Genomic DNA, 13,534 nt, shown 5'->3' on the forward strand with positions numbered 1-13,534 from the left:
GGAAGTGAAGGAGAGCGCCGTGCAGAACGCTCGACAGGAAGAGTTTGATGGCTCACAAGAACCCCGACTGTAAAAAATAAAGATCCCTGAATGGATTTGACCAACACTCACATTCTCTCGTTTGACTCACTTCCATACCTGCGTCTCTGAACAGCATCTGCACAACGTGTTGCCTCCGAAAACAAAGTCCGCCGCGCGTCACCGTCAGGCCCCGGACAAAGGTCACATTCCTGGCGAAGAGGTCACATTCGTGTGTGTCATGAGTCGCCTCACAAAGCGTGGACGCTTCGTGTTTGTTGCCGAATGCCGTGCGCTCATTTCCTATGCATTTATGCTTGTGTGCGCAATTGTGTTCCTAGGAAGAGGGTCATTCAGTTTTCACGGCCTGCCCGGCTTAGCGTATAGTAACGGACACTAGAGGGATTTAGCTGTAAAGCCTCGCCCTTTGTCAACTTGGTGGAATGTACTGGTTCACTGTGTGTGTGTGTGTGTGTGTGTGTGTGTGTGTGTGTGTGTTGCATACCTGCATATGATAACGTGCAGTGTTTTGCTAGTTACTGAAAATAAGTCACTGTTTTTAGATTGTGGAGGGTTGTGTTTATTTTTTTTTCTGGGTCGTCCATTTGATTTTTTTTTTAAAGGAATGATGCCAAAAATAGAACATAAAGAAGATAAAACTACTTTTTATTTAACCATAAGCAAATATTTAGATAGAAAAACATAGTTTTTGTGTAACTTTGTGTAAACACAAGGTTTGTTTTGTTTTTTTCCATGCATGGACCGATGCTGCAAAGTTTTTCTAAGGTTCATTGAGGAAACCAACTTTTTTCACCTTTAAGGTCATTTGAAGCCCCTTTTATATGCAAGTGTTTCAAATGAGAACACATTGTTTTGCTTTTTCATTCCGGAGAAAGTTTCTTATTTACATGGCAACGTCCGTTTACCCAGAAAGAAGCGTTGGAAACGTCGTTAGGGGCCGCGAGTTGGCACTGTTCTTCGTTTTTGCAATGAAAGCACTCTCAGAGAACAATACACTATTAATGACGACGAGCACACAGACGTCCTAAATCATTTTGAGTGAAGGCAGGCTACTTTTGGTAAAAGACCCCTTTATTTTATCACTTCTCAAGCTATACTTTCCCCACTGTTTCCAGTGAGCTTCACCACTAGTGATTTCTCTTTTTCTTGCATGACGACCATATTGACTGGATACTGATGGAACAGCAAATGCGCTTGAAGAAGGGAAGGACAGTCATTGATCACTGTGGACAGAGAGCAACTGGAATCACTTGTTTTCTGATCAAGGCTGCAGAGTATTGTAGGTGTCAGCACCCTTCCCTCATGTGGACACTATCTTCAGTTTGAGTCCATTTCGGGGGCTATTTCGTTTAGTGTTAACATGTTTTTCCAGCTTGCGTATCTGAGGTTAATTGGTGACAGTGAGTGTGTGTGGTTGTCCGTCTTTCTGTGTCTGTATTGACCCGACCCCACTTTTTTCTATAGTCAGCTGGGATCCAGCAGTTTAGAGGATGAGTGGACTTATCAGGCTGGTGCACTCAAGGAACAAGACAAATGAAGCTGCTAGAAATCCAAAGATACTTCATGAAGGAACATTAGATAAGAAAATGGTTCATAAGGCGAAAACTTTGATGCATTTATGAAAATAGTCTCATTGAAAATAACCCGTTGACATTAGAATAAGAGTGCTAGGCAATCGTATCTGTAACTTTTACTCATTCAGTGTTTTGTTTGTAGGCTACGTTGTGTCCATCATGGGTCGGCGGCGGACGCTCCCTAACATCACCTCTCCTGTCTGGGGAGCCCGCATGCAGGCCGAGAGGCAGGCCGTCAACTTTGTGGTTCAAGGTGTGCAATACTGAACTGGTATAGTCCAATTTTTTTCTTTAGATAATAGACTTTACATCACTCGTTACTCAATTTGTCAAACCTTTGCCTGATCTGCAAAGTTTGTCTGATCCTCTGATGGATTTATGTGTGGTTTGTGTGCACAGGCTCTGCTGCTGATTTCTGTAAGATGGCCATGATCAGAATCTTCAACCTGATCTCCTGCTCAGGCTCACTTTCTGTCAGGTAGAACCACCAAACGCAGCTGCCCTGACCCAGCATGATCCGACCCCACATGCAGAGAGCCGTACAGTGGAAACACGAGGGCGCCTTTTAACTTCCTTATTCTACAGAGTCACTCAGGAGTTGCCATGTGCAGCAAACCAGTCTCAGCGTATGCAGATGATGTTGCACTAATTTTACACTTTGCTGGCAAAGCTGTTAAGAGTGAGCAGCACAATTTGCATGTGTCTAGTAGTGTGTGTGCTAGTAGTCTGGACTTCAGATATGCCTTCAATGTGAAAGCAATAGTAAATCTGCTCTAAATTCTAGTCGTGTCTTTTCTGACACGCAGAAATGAAATTTTAACAGTCTCATAGCAGGCGAGTCCTCGTTTGACCCCACTGATGTCTTGCCCCTCCCCATCGGCAGAGAACAGGTTTATACATGGATTTTCACTGCTTCTTTCTAAATCTCCACTTGGAAAACATGGCCACGTGCATTATTTATGAAGAACTGACTGCGTCTGTCAACACTAAACAATCCTCACTGTGTTACTGACCGGCTACATATGTTGAATGAGTAATGAGGAGCGCTCCTGAACGGCTGCTGCTGGCTCACATCAAGCATTCAGCCGGAGTCATCACAAATGTAGGAAGAGTCGAGGCATAGTGGGAAACAGAGGAGCATGCTGGGGAAACAAGGTGCATTGGAAAAGGAAGAAGCATCGACTGCGGCTTCATTAATGGAGACGAACCAAGTGCCTCGTCGGTCGACGTTGAAGGAGTAACAGCGTTTTTATGCATGTGTGTTTTTAAATGTGTTGCAGGCTGATCGCTCAGCTCCACGATGAGCTCCTGTTCGAGGTGGAAGACTCCCAGCTGGAGCGGTTTGGAGGTATATTAAGGCCTCATTTTCATGGCGTTTTGGGCGTGTGTTTACTCAACAACGATGCTCAGCGCAAATCAAAATGCAAGTTTTTGAAAACGCTCCATCTCTGTGTCGAATTGCAACACTTTTCTGAAACGAAAACACAAAAGTGATGACTTTTCACTTGAAACGCTGTCGTGTAAACTCAAACTGCTTAATGAAAGCTTCGACAACACGTTCACTGGTGTTGAGGTACTAACCTCGAGTACTTGCAGCTCTGGTGAAGAGGACCATGGAGTCTCTCCAGCACATAGATCATCTCGGCGTTCACCTCAAAGTGAGTCAAGTGGAGGGATTCACGGCTCCGCTCAGCCATCGATGCAAAGTTGTTGAGCTTTTTTATTAACGTGGTGAAGAATCTAATGGAAAGAGAGGCGCAGAATGTTTGAATATCGACACGCGCGTCGACACACTGATTCGTTTTTCTTTCACTCTTATGTGTGTTTTTCCAGGTTCCCCTGAAGGTGGCGGTCTCCAGCGGCAAGTCTTGGGGATCCATGTCTAAGTTGAACATCCTTTCTCCCTGAGTCCTCCTTTCCTTTCCTTTCCTTTCCTTCCTCTTCCTCCTCCACGACAGCCCCTCTCTGTTAAATCTACCTTCCTCTCACCCGTCTGCCCTCCTTCTCCCCTCATGGTCTCTCCGAGCCTCTCTTCATCTCTCCCTCTCCTCACTTGTCCTGCATCCTCGTCTCCATGGAAACCAGCTGCAGCTCCCACTTCTTGCTTCTAGCCACAGACTGGATTGCACCAGTTCTTTATTTCCTCCCTTTCTCTTTCTCTCTCTCTCTCGCTCTTCGTCCTCCTCCTCCTCCTCCTCTGCTTTCACACTGTCTTATTAGGACCAGCGATGTGTTTGCACTCTGTTGCCAAGTTCCATGTTCAAGAGGGCGGTCCATGAAACACATTGTGAGGAGCTGTTGTGTTCTCAATATCTGAAACGAGGTGTGACTGGTGTTTACTGGTTCTGTATTTTTGCTTTATTTTTGTTAAATAAAGCTTTTTTTTCATGTTGTAACACTGTCAAATCAAACCAGAGGAGAGATGCACTCAGTATTTCTTCTTTATGGTTGAGGAGACATTGCGACAATGTCTCCACGAGACTGACGGACACTGCTTGACCCCCTCAGTCAGAGCAGAAGCCATTTTTTTGACGTCTCCCAAGTCGCTGCGACTGATTAGTTACAGCAGCGTCTGTCAGTGAGATGAACCCCTGAGCCACTGTGCTTCATCTGGTGGTTTGATGGTTGCAGGCTTCCCATAAAGATGTTTTTTTTTTTTTTTTTTTTCCAGTCATAGTTTACTCAGATGCTATTAAGTGTTTGTGGACCACAAAATCTGTTTTGACTGAAAGTCACAATGAAAAGTTGTAGTTAATCAAGTTTTAATCTCAAGGATATCAGATTTTAAAATGCATTTGTGAAATTATTCAGTCCAATTTCATAGTTAAGTATCTTTAGTCTCTGTTAGAGGGAAAAATAAGAAGGACAAATGCAGAGATATATAGAGTAGAGGGGGTTTCTGTGCAGAGTTTGCATGTTCTCCCTGTTCTTTCATGGGATTTTCTCAGGGTACTCTGATGACCTTCATCCTTCATCTGCTGGGATCAGCTCCTGCACTCAGGTGTGAAATATGGATGGAAGGATACTTGTGTGGAACACGCGTAGCTGTGAAGCCTTATATGAGTTTCACCTCGTGCAGCTTTCAGCGTCCGGCTCCTCGCTCTTTCCTCATCCCGTCTTTTATCTGCTCGCTGGGCTCCGGCTTCTCGCCCCTTTTGTCTCGTTTCTGCCTCGGTCTCACACACACACACACACACACACACACACACACACACACACACACACACACACACACACACACACACGGTTTCTCTCCTCACAGCCGGCATGAATGCACTGGCACGCATTCAGCGGCTTCCAGACACACTGACCGAGTTTCCTGGTCCCTGGCAGCCGCAGCAAGGCCGTCTTCAGTCCTCTTTTGATATTGTCCCTCAATTAAGACCCTTGAAGCCTGCAAAACGGAGCTGGCAGACCCCGGCGCCTCCTGACATATCGGACAAAGCCGAGCCCCCCCATCACGCATTCGAAACGTCACCTCATGTTGGCCGCTAATTATAGGAGTTGTCACTTTTTAAGTCCGGACAAAGGTGGCATGTGGAAAATCCAACAGTCGCTGAACATTCCTGCAGCTTCCTTTCTTTTGCAGCGCCGACGGAGCTTCGGGTTTTTCCAGCTGACAGGAATACGCTGGAGCTTTTCCCAGCAGGTCAGTGCGAGCAGTTCAGAGCCACGGCGCTGGACAGTGTTATGGAAATCTGCCCCTCTATTCTGTCATTGTTGTGTGGTTTAAGTGTGCGAGGCCTTCCCCCACTTTTTTTTTTTTTTTTTACTCGAGCGTGAGACAGGCATGTGCAGATTCTAGAGGTCGCTTTCCAAACTGCAGCTTGGAGGTGAAAACCAACACTTAAACTCCTGAATGTTCAGTTCCGTTCTGCAGAACAGCAGCGTCTCTCAGGCAAAGCTTTTTTCATCTAATTTTCAGGCCCAAAGCAGCAAAATATAATTACTCCATGCTTGTTATAGCCTAGTTTTTCATGTCATTTTCAAATTCAGGAAGCTTCCGCTTCATGTACAATTTGCACCAGTGTTTTAGAGCTGTATGAAAGGAATAGATTGTGGGAATTATTTTTAATAAATGCTCAAATACAGATTAAATTGTAAACTTAGGAAATCAGCAAGATTTGAATAATAATGTCAAAAATAGTCTCAAAATGGCATTTTTATTCCTAATATACCATTCCAGTTCATCCTAATGCAGAATTTATAGGTTTTCACTTTATTTTGCACCATAATACTGGTTTTTTGTTGAAACTGTGATCATTTTCAGTAGTAATTATTAGGTTTTTTTTTTGTGAAAATAGTTATTTTCATCACATATACTCATAAATAAAAGCATTGAGGTTTAAATTTAAATGGTAAATGTGGGGGTCATTCCCTTGGATTGTCACTGATCTCATTATTGTGAAGCCAAAACACAGCTGGACTGGTTTCTCATGCAGGAGCGAGTCCTGAAAGGTTCTTCTGTCCTTATGTGTGTAGATTCATTTTTGACAAAGTCAGGGCCTTTTTCTGTGATTTCTACCACTCCAAACCTTTAATGTGATACAAATATGTTGCATTTCTTGCAAGACTATGTTATTTAAGGTGTCAGTTGGACTTTAGCGGCGCCATTAGCAGGAAGCGAGTCCTGAGAGTGAAGTCTCGGCTTGTCGACGGCATCAGCCTTATCGATCCTCCCTGCAGCATCCATCCCCACGGCTGCGACTCCAAACTCCAAATCTCCCGCTCAACTCGAAATAACACTGTTCCTTAGTGTGAAGAAAGAAGCGGTTGACGTGTGCCACATGTAAAAGCGTAATGCATCGTCATTTTAATTGATACAGTATATGTACATCCATGTTTCAATCCTCGTCATAATGCAGGAAATCCCATCTTTACATCTATACAGTGTTCCAGTTGTCGTCAGTATAAAAGAAAGGGTTAATAATCACAATAATAATCGTAATAGTAATCCCAAGTGATGATATAGCAGTCTTCCAGAGGGATGACAGAAAAGGAACCAAAAGCTGAAAGACCCCATTGAAGAAAAGAAAAGAAAAGAAAAACAGGCTGCAGTTGCACTGTGGTTGAGTCAGACGGCCGAACCAGCCCGATGTTACGGTTTCTCTCGTTTCCATGATTCTGCCATAATGCTTCAGCCTCTCCTTAAACCCTCTCTCAGCACGGCGGCCCCCGAACGCTCAGTTCTCCACGCCTAAAGGGCCTCTTCTCTCAAATTCCTGGCTGAAACCAAAGTCTTCCCCTTAAGTTCCCCCTCGCCGCGGGGCTGCTCCGTCCCCCCTCCCCTCCCCTCATCGCCCTGATCCACCTCTCCGTCGGCGCTGGATCAGAGCCGGCCGGTTGACCTGCCCGCCTCCCCACAGTGCGGCTGCATATCAGTCCCCCCTGCTGTGCTTTGTGCGGGTCGGTTTCCTGGCAACAGGCGGCAGCCATGACAGGGCTCCGGCGGCAGAGATCCCCGGCCTCTGCCGGCGCGCCGCCGTCACGCTTTCCCGGCTCTCTGCGACATTCCGAGAGTTCAAGCAGACGGGGGTGTGTGTGTGTGTGCGTGTGTGTGTGTGTGTGTGAACCCGCCGGTGCCGGGCTAAGATGGCGTTCACCTCTGAAAGCCGGTGTCTGTTCTGATCATTGGTGATGTAGCGCAGATTAGGACACCCGCGCCACTGTACAATCTCTTCAATAATACTGTAAATACTTTTAAAATATAGTCATTCATTTTAAAATCCACAGTTGCAAATACAAAAGGGGTGAAAAATAACCCCAGATGCTATTTACAGTAAAATATACTTTACAACTTTACAGTTACTGACTCGTAGATTCAAAAGGAGAAAAAAGACTTTGAATCTTACTCGTGAGGAACGTCAACATGGTTGAGAGTTGTGGTTTATGCAGCTGCAGGATGTCATTTATTGATTTGTTTCGGGAATCCTGAAAGAGTGGCTGAGAATTCCAGCCAGTAGTGTCAGAAAGACGGAAGTTTTTGTAGTTAAAGGGGGCCAATAATGCATTTTTAACAATATTTTATGGCATGTATAAAAAGTCAACATAGATATTAATTGAAACAAAAAAGGGAAATAATAAGTTGGAATTCATTATAAGCTGAGACAAAGTTAGAACTAAAAGCCAAGTTTTGACATCTGCTGTTGATGAAAAATCCCACTTGTCCCAGCCAGTTTATCCTTGCAATACCAGTTTAGACCACAAGATGGTGTGTGGAGTCATTCAAAAAAGCAGTTGAAGAAATCAATGCTAAAACAATAGCTGAAGCTCTTAACCACTCCACAGAGGTTAATATTCAGAATTACGCCCAAAAAATAAAAAAACGATGGTTTGAGATGACTTAAGGAAAAAAAAAAAAACATTTTCCTCAAAGAGATTCACCTTTCGGACTGTCTCATGACCCAATTTAAATAAATAAGCATTATATGAATGGGAATCATGAAGATTATAAGAACTAAGCATTATTGGTCCCCTTTAGAGTTGAATGATTTACATCTGAAAGCATTTTCAGAGCGTGTCTCGGCCATCTTGTCCACCCTGTCTGCTTGAACTGCTCATTCTTTAGCGTCCGTCGTCCCTCTCGTGTCACTTCCTATTGACATCTGTACAAATATGCAGAGGTACACCCGTGTACTTCAGCGTTGAATTTAAAAAAAGAAGAAAAAAAAACATCTTTGACACTTCTTGGTAAAGAAAAATAGAAAAACAAACCCCAAAACATTTTACAATCAAACACCCCTTCAGGCTTGGATATGATGAGTGGTAATGTAATAATGCCAATGCTGTGACGGCAGCGCTGCCATGAATCGGTACAGTATGAGGGATATGATATCAATGCAGCATTTAATGTTTTTCTGGTAAAATCCTTGCAGATTACGTCATTGTCTCGCGGTGTTGTCTGTTTCTTCGTATTTATTGCTTGATCAGATGGCACGTGGGCAGGATACTTCTTTTTCTTTTCTCTCCAAACAATAACAGGTGAGTATAGGATTGTGTCGAAACAAATATAGCCATGTGCAGAATCAAAATGCAGCAATTACTGTCACCTTTGGCAAATTTCCACCTCAAAAAAAACAGCCTTGGGTTGCAGTATGAATTGTACATCACGGCATCACGTCCTGACTGTATGCTTATGATACATACAGTCAGTTACAAGGAGACAGAAGAGAAACTTTATCCATACTCGTCATAGGAAATGTAAAAAAAAAAAAAGAAAAGAAATCCCACACTATCTTTTCTGTAATAGCAAAACAAGACACAGTTGTGCTACAAGTGCTTTTATGTGTTCTTGGCACCTGTGGCCTCAGTCCGGAGTGAGTCCTTCTGTTTTCACCACAGTGGAGCGAAATCCATCAGCGGAGGTAGAGAGAGAGAGGGAGTCCATGCTGGAGGGCGGGGGGGGTTCTGTCTCTGCAGACCTCCTCCACCACCGCCCACCACACGCTCTCACACACACACACACACTCACACTCACAAACACAACACACAAACACAAACACACACACACCCCTCTTTTAACTGCCAATGTGGCACATTCCTCCCTCACCCCTCGCCTTCCTCGCCAGGTGGAACATTCCAGGCAACAACCATTTTCTGAGACCCAAATAAATGAAAATTAACTCCATCGTGATTGGTGTGGAAACCAGCAAAGATGAGTAGTTTTGGAGTAAATAATACATCAGCAGTAGGTAGTGATACAGTTATTTACAATCGCACAAACATGTCTAACATCTAACGTAGTGGTTTCAGTCACTTGATGACAGAACAACCGATAGCTGCTTGTGTCCGCCCGCCGCCGTTCCTCTTGTTCAGAAAGCAAAAGAAAAAAAAAATAAAGCAGCCAGGTATAAACAGAAAACGTTGGCAGTTTACATTCATGCCTGCGAGTGTTGGCCTTCAAGGCTGCTGAGCAAAGAAACAAACCCGTCAGGCTAACACAGCCAACCCACAGGATCTGTACAATTGTGCACTTGAAGAAAATGAACCCATGTAGATATTTTTCCTTGTTCTGTAGTTTTGGCGGCACGAACTGAAGCCGGCGTCTCAATTTAGCAAATATTACACACAAAAAAAAGAAGCATTTGTTTCAACTTGTGCGTCAGTAAAGCACTCTAAATAAAAAAAAACAAAAAACAGAGGCATTTATGCAGCATACCTTCTCAAACCTCAACCATTAGGAAAGCCCACTTGCACTCAAACAAAACAGAAAGGAAAAAAAAAACGATAGAAAAAGAAAAAGTGTAAGATTGTTCTCGGATTGTACATCAGCAGAGCATTTCAGAGGAATGGTGTGTACCTTAAATGTACACTCTGGTAGACGCTGCATACAGTTCAGTTACTACATTCTAACGTTGAGTATGCGGTACCAGTTTGTAGGAGGTGAAAGGTGAGACCTCACAGGGCATAGCATTCACATGGAGTAAAAAACAGACATTGCTCAGACCAGAAATAAATGCATTAAAATCAGTGCACTTCGTCTTTTACAATTCAAAAATCACCCCTCGACCACCTGAAGCCATGCAGTCCGCGAGATGATTTGAACTCCAGCGTTGGATTCCAGTGCATAAGGCCTTTGCAAAAAGGCATCTACGACGACGACACCTTGACTCAGAATACGTGCCAGCCGTGGGTCGTATTTTCTCCCCAAATACACAAATTTCATCAGGCAAACAACTGAGATTGGCAGCAGCAGAAATGGCTCAGAATCGACAGACTTCACATTCGTCCATGAGATCGACGCCACAGTTTGTTCTTGTTTTGTTTTGTATGTGTGTTTCTGTTTTGAAAATCTTCATCAGGAGAAGTGATCAGATGCCAGAGGTGGGACTTTCAAATCCACGTGAGTACTTCTTGACTCAAGAATGCATGAAAAGACGTGGTTTTGACTTGGAGTCGCATTGAATTGAAGGTTGGGTGGACTCCTGTTGAATTTTGGGTCTAAATTGGCCTGAAGTTTTCGTACCACTTTCACGTGAAAGCTGACCCGCTAAGCCAGCGCTGTACGCAAGTACCGTCCCAGCATTTGGTTATGTCCTCCCTGATTCCTGTCTCAAAGTGTCTCTGACGGTACCGTCTTCTCAACATAGCAGACTCCAACTTGCCTCTGTGTCTTGCCAGTTTGGCGCAATTTTTGCAGAATGGTTAAAGCAGTCTACTTCCTACTTTTGAGAACTTGTCCAGCATGCTGGAGACGAGTCCAGATGTCCAACATTCACTGTTCACACTGCTGCCAAGCAGAGTTCAATCCACTACCAGCCCTGGAAGGTACCCGGGCCAGCTGACCGGTCCTTCCTCCTGCCCTCCAGAGTAAACATGCTCACACTGACCACACACCCACAATGTGGGGCTAAGATTAGAGGGTTTCTGGGTCAGTGTGAAGACACCTTTCCTTTGACATTCGCAGTCTCTCCCCTCAACACAGCTGATCGTTTAGTCAACGGACATCAAGAAAATCAGACCCGGACCTGGACGAGGATCACTCTGACGCACCGAAGGCTCATCTTCTACTTTACAAACGCTAAGATGAGAAAAGTTCAAGGCAGGTTTCGGTCATCTGTGACGACTGTGAGACAGGTTTGTGGTGATTATTATTATTATTAAAGTGATTAACGTCCTGCTGCCTAACAGATGGAAATTGTAAACCTTTGCAAATGTTTTCAAAATATTCAAGAAATTCATTCAGCAATTTTGTTGCAGCACATGAGAGCAGGGCCTTAGCTCTAAACCTAGCTAACTATCCTTCCTGGCTTAGTGAGATTGTAAAATCTGTAGAAAAATCAGTGGCGCTGTAGCTCCAGAAACATCAAGTTACGTTTTTTCTTTTTTCAAACTCTGCAGCAACAACCAAGTTCAAAGCAGATGCATTGATGTGGTGTGAGGCATCCTCCACATGTCGGCCCAATAGAAATACATGTAGAACAGTACCGTGTGATGCTTTCAGTGCGTTTGTGCCTTGTGTCCGTTTTGGTTTCCTCTAAATTTCATTGGGAAAATCTTTACAGAAGCGTATCGCATTCACACATAAAACAATGACTGCTTTGTTTTTCTGAATTAACAAGATAGGTCTTTGTTCCTTTTTGCTTAAAAAGTTAGGGTCACTCAAAATTGTAGCAGTTTCAGGTATTTTAAGCATTTGCCTGTTGTTTCTTGTAAAACTGCATCGTCCTTGGAGCATCAGTTCAAATGTGTTTCCTTGATGCTAGTTGAAAACTAGAGAACATTTGCCTGAAAATAATTCCACTAAACTAAAAGTTATTGAAATTTGCTCTGATTCCTTCCGGTTACTGACTCGAATTAGGTCAAAAACTTGTATTTCTCTCCTCTCTAGTAGTTTTTGAATCTTCTAGATATAAACAGAGTTCTGGTGTTGAGTGACGACGGGACAGGAATTAAAGGACTAATACTAAAGGATTTTCAGGCATCACGTAATTTCAGAAAAGCAGCTGGTTTCAGTTTTTCTGTGTTTGAATGCAGCATACTGTACTAGATATAAGCTCTATAGAACGGAGTAAAAAACCAAAGGCCCTGACATACAGAGGCGTCTCATCGGCTAACCAAGATCTCTGTGTCTGTCGCACGATTTAAAGATAATTAAATAACGGTGTGGTAAAAATCAGAAGCAAGGAAAGCAGGTGTAGAGAGTTATATATATATATATATTTTTTTTTTTAGGCATTTTGGAGTTTGAGGACACTTAAGAGGAGTCACAGCTTTTACCTGTGTCACCTCGAGCAAATCTAAACATTTCACTCGTCTTCCCTTTTATTTTTTATTTTTGTCTGCATACTTGGCAAAGGACTTGAAAGATGAAAGATATTTCACTGGAAGTGAGCCGCGTGACTGATGACGGGATGTTTTTTCCTTTTGCACCGTTCCTTCGAATGCCCAAAGTAAGTAAGACCTTTTCTACCAGCTGGTTTTTTAATAGATGCTTCGCTCAAGCTCTCATCATGGAAGTAAACATTTTTTTCCTCTCCATCTTGAAAACAAACATTTCAGAAAGATGTTTAAGTTTAGTTTTTTTTTTTTTTTTTTTTTAACCACTGGCTAATGACCAACATTACTTCCACACCGTTGTTTGATAAGATAATTTAAATTTACATAAACAACTATTAAAAAAAGGGAGAAAAAAAAGTAATTACAAGTCTATGGTTCCACTGTATGCCATGTGCTAGGAGTTTCTCTCCTAAGAGTTATATTTGCATTCAAAGAGACATTTCATGCAAATAGTACAATTTTCTTTTTTTTTTCCACCAAAAGAAACACATATTTCTTTTGTATGTTCATTCTATAAAAGAAGCTTATTTTCTTTCTATATTTATATATATTTATATATGTGTATGTCTATATATTTGTGTCCGTTTGTTGTTGTTTTTTTCTACACTGTTCCAGGGCAGGCAGGCACCGTACACACACTGGGTACAGAGGCATGCCACACTTGCATTGCTTTTTGCATTCTACAGTTGGTTGGCTGGCAGGCAGAATGTCATCCAGGCAGCGCCGCAGGAGGTGAGTGTACCTAGGGATCTCACACACACATACACACACGCACAGAGGTCGTCTGTCACTCTGCATCACACACACACACACTCATGTATCATGTGCAAACAGCCAGTTTTCCTGTCACACGCTGCCTGGATGGCATCGGTGGTGGGGGTCGGGGGTCGACGGGTTGGTCCGACAAGCTTCCAATGGAATAATAAAAGCAGTGCAGCAAGGCTCTGTGGCACATGCAGAGACGGGGCTCTGGGGGGGTCGGATGGCCGGGAGTGGTCTAAGGTGGGCGGGGGAGGATGTGCGGGTCTGAATGGAAGGTGTGTGTGGTCTAGCCCAGGGTTGCAGACAGAGTCATGAGTGGGACGGAGGGAGAGTCCGAGACAGGCGGGGTGGGGAAAGGAATGCAAGGAGGGGTCAGTGTT

General features: G+C 43.6%; 1 protein-coding gene across 1 annotated transcript in view; it reads left to right on the forward strand.

Annotated features, from left to right (window-relative positions):
• Positions 1-3,557, forward strand: part of poln (polymerase (DNA directed) nu) — a 50,571-nt gene extending 47,014 nt beyond the window's left edge. Inside the window, exons 20-24 of the mRNA XM_030084030.1 lie at positions 1,756-1,866; positions 2,013-2,091; positions 2,894-2,961; positions 3,210-3,271; positions 3,447-3,557. Of these exons, the coding sequence (XP_029939890.1) occupies positions 1,756-1,866; positions 2,013-2,091; positions 2,894-2,961; positions 3,210-3,271; positions 3,447-3,521 (395 nt within the window). The 3' untranslated portion in view covers positions 3,522-3,557. The remainder of the gene's footprint in view (positions 1-1,755; positions 1,867-2,012; positions 2,092-2,893; positions 2,962-3,209; positions 3,272-3,446) is intronic.
• The last annotated feature ends 9,977 nt before the right edge of the window (positions 3,558-13,534 follow it).

This window comes from Salarias fasciatus, chromosome 3 (genome assembly GCF_902148845.1).
Source record: "Salarias fasciatus chromosome 3, fSalaFa1.1, whole genome shotgun sequence".
Classification (NCBI taxonomy): Eukaryota; Metazoa; Chordata; class Actinopteri; order Blenniiformes; family Blenniidae; genus Salarias; species Salarias fasciatus.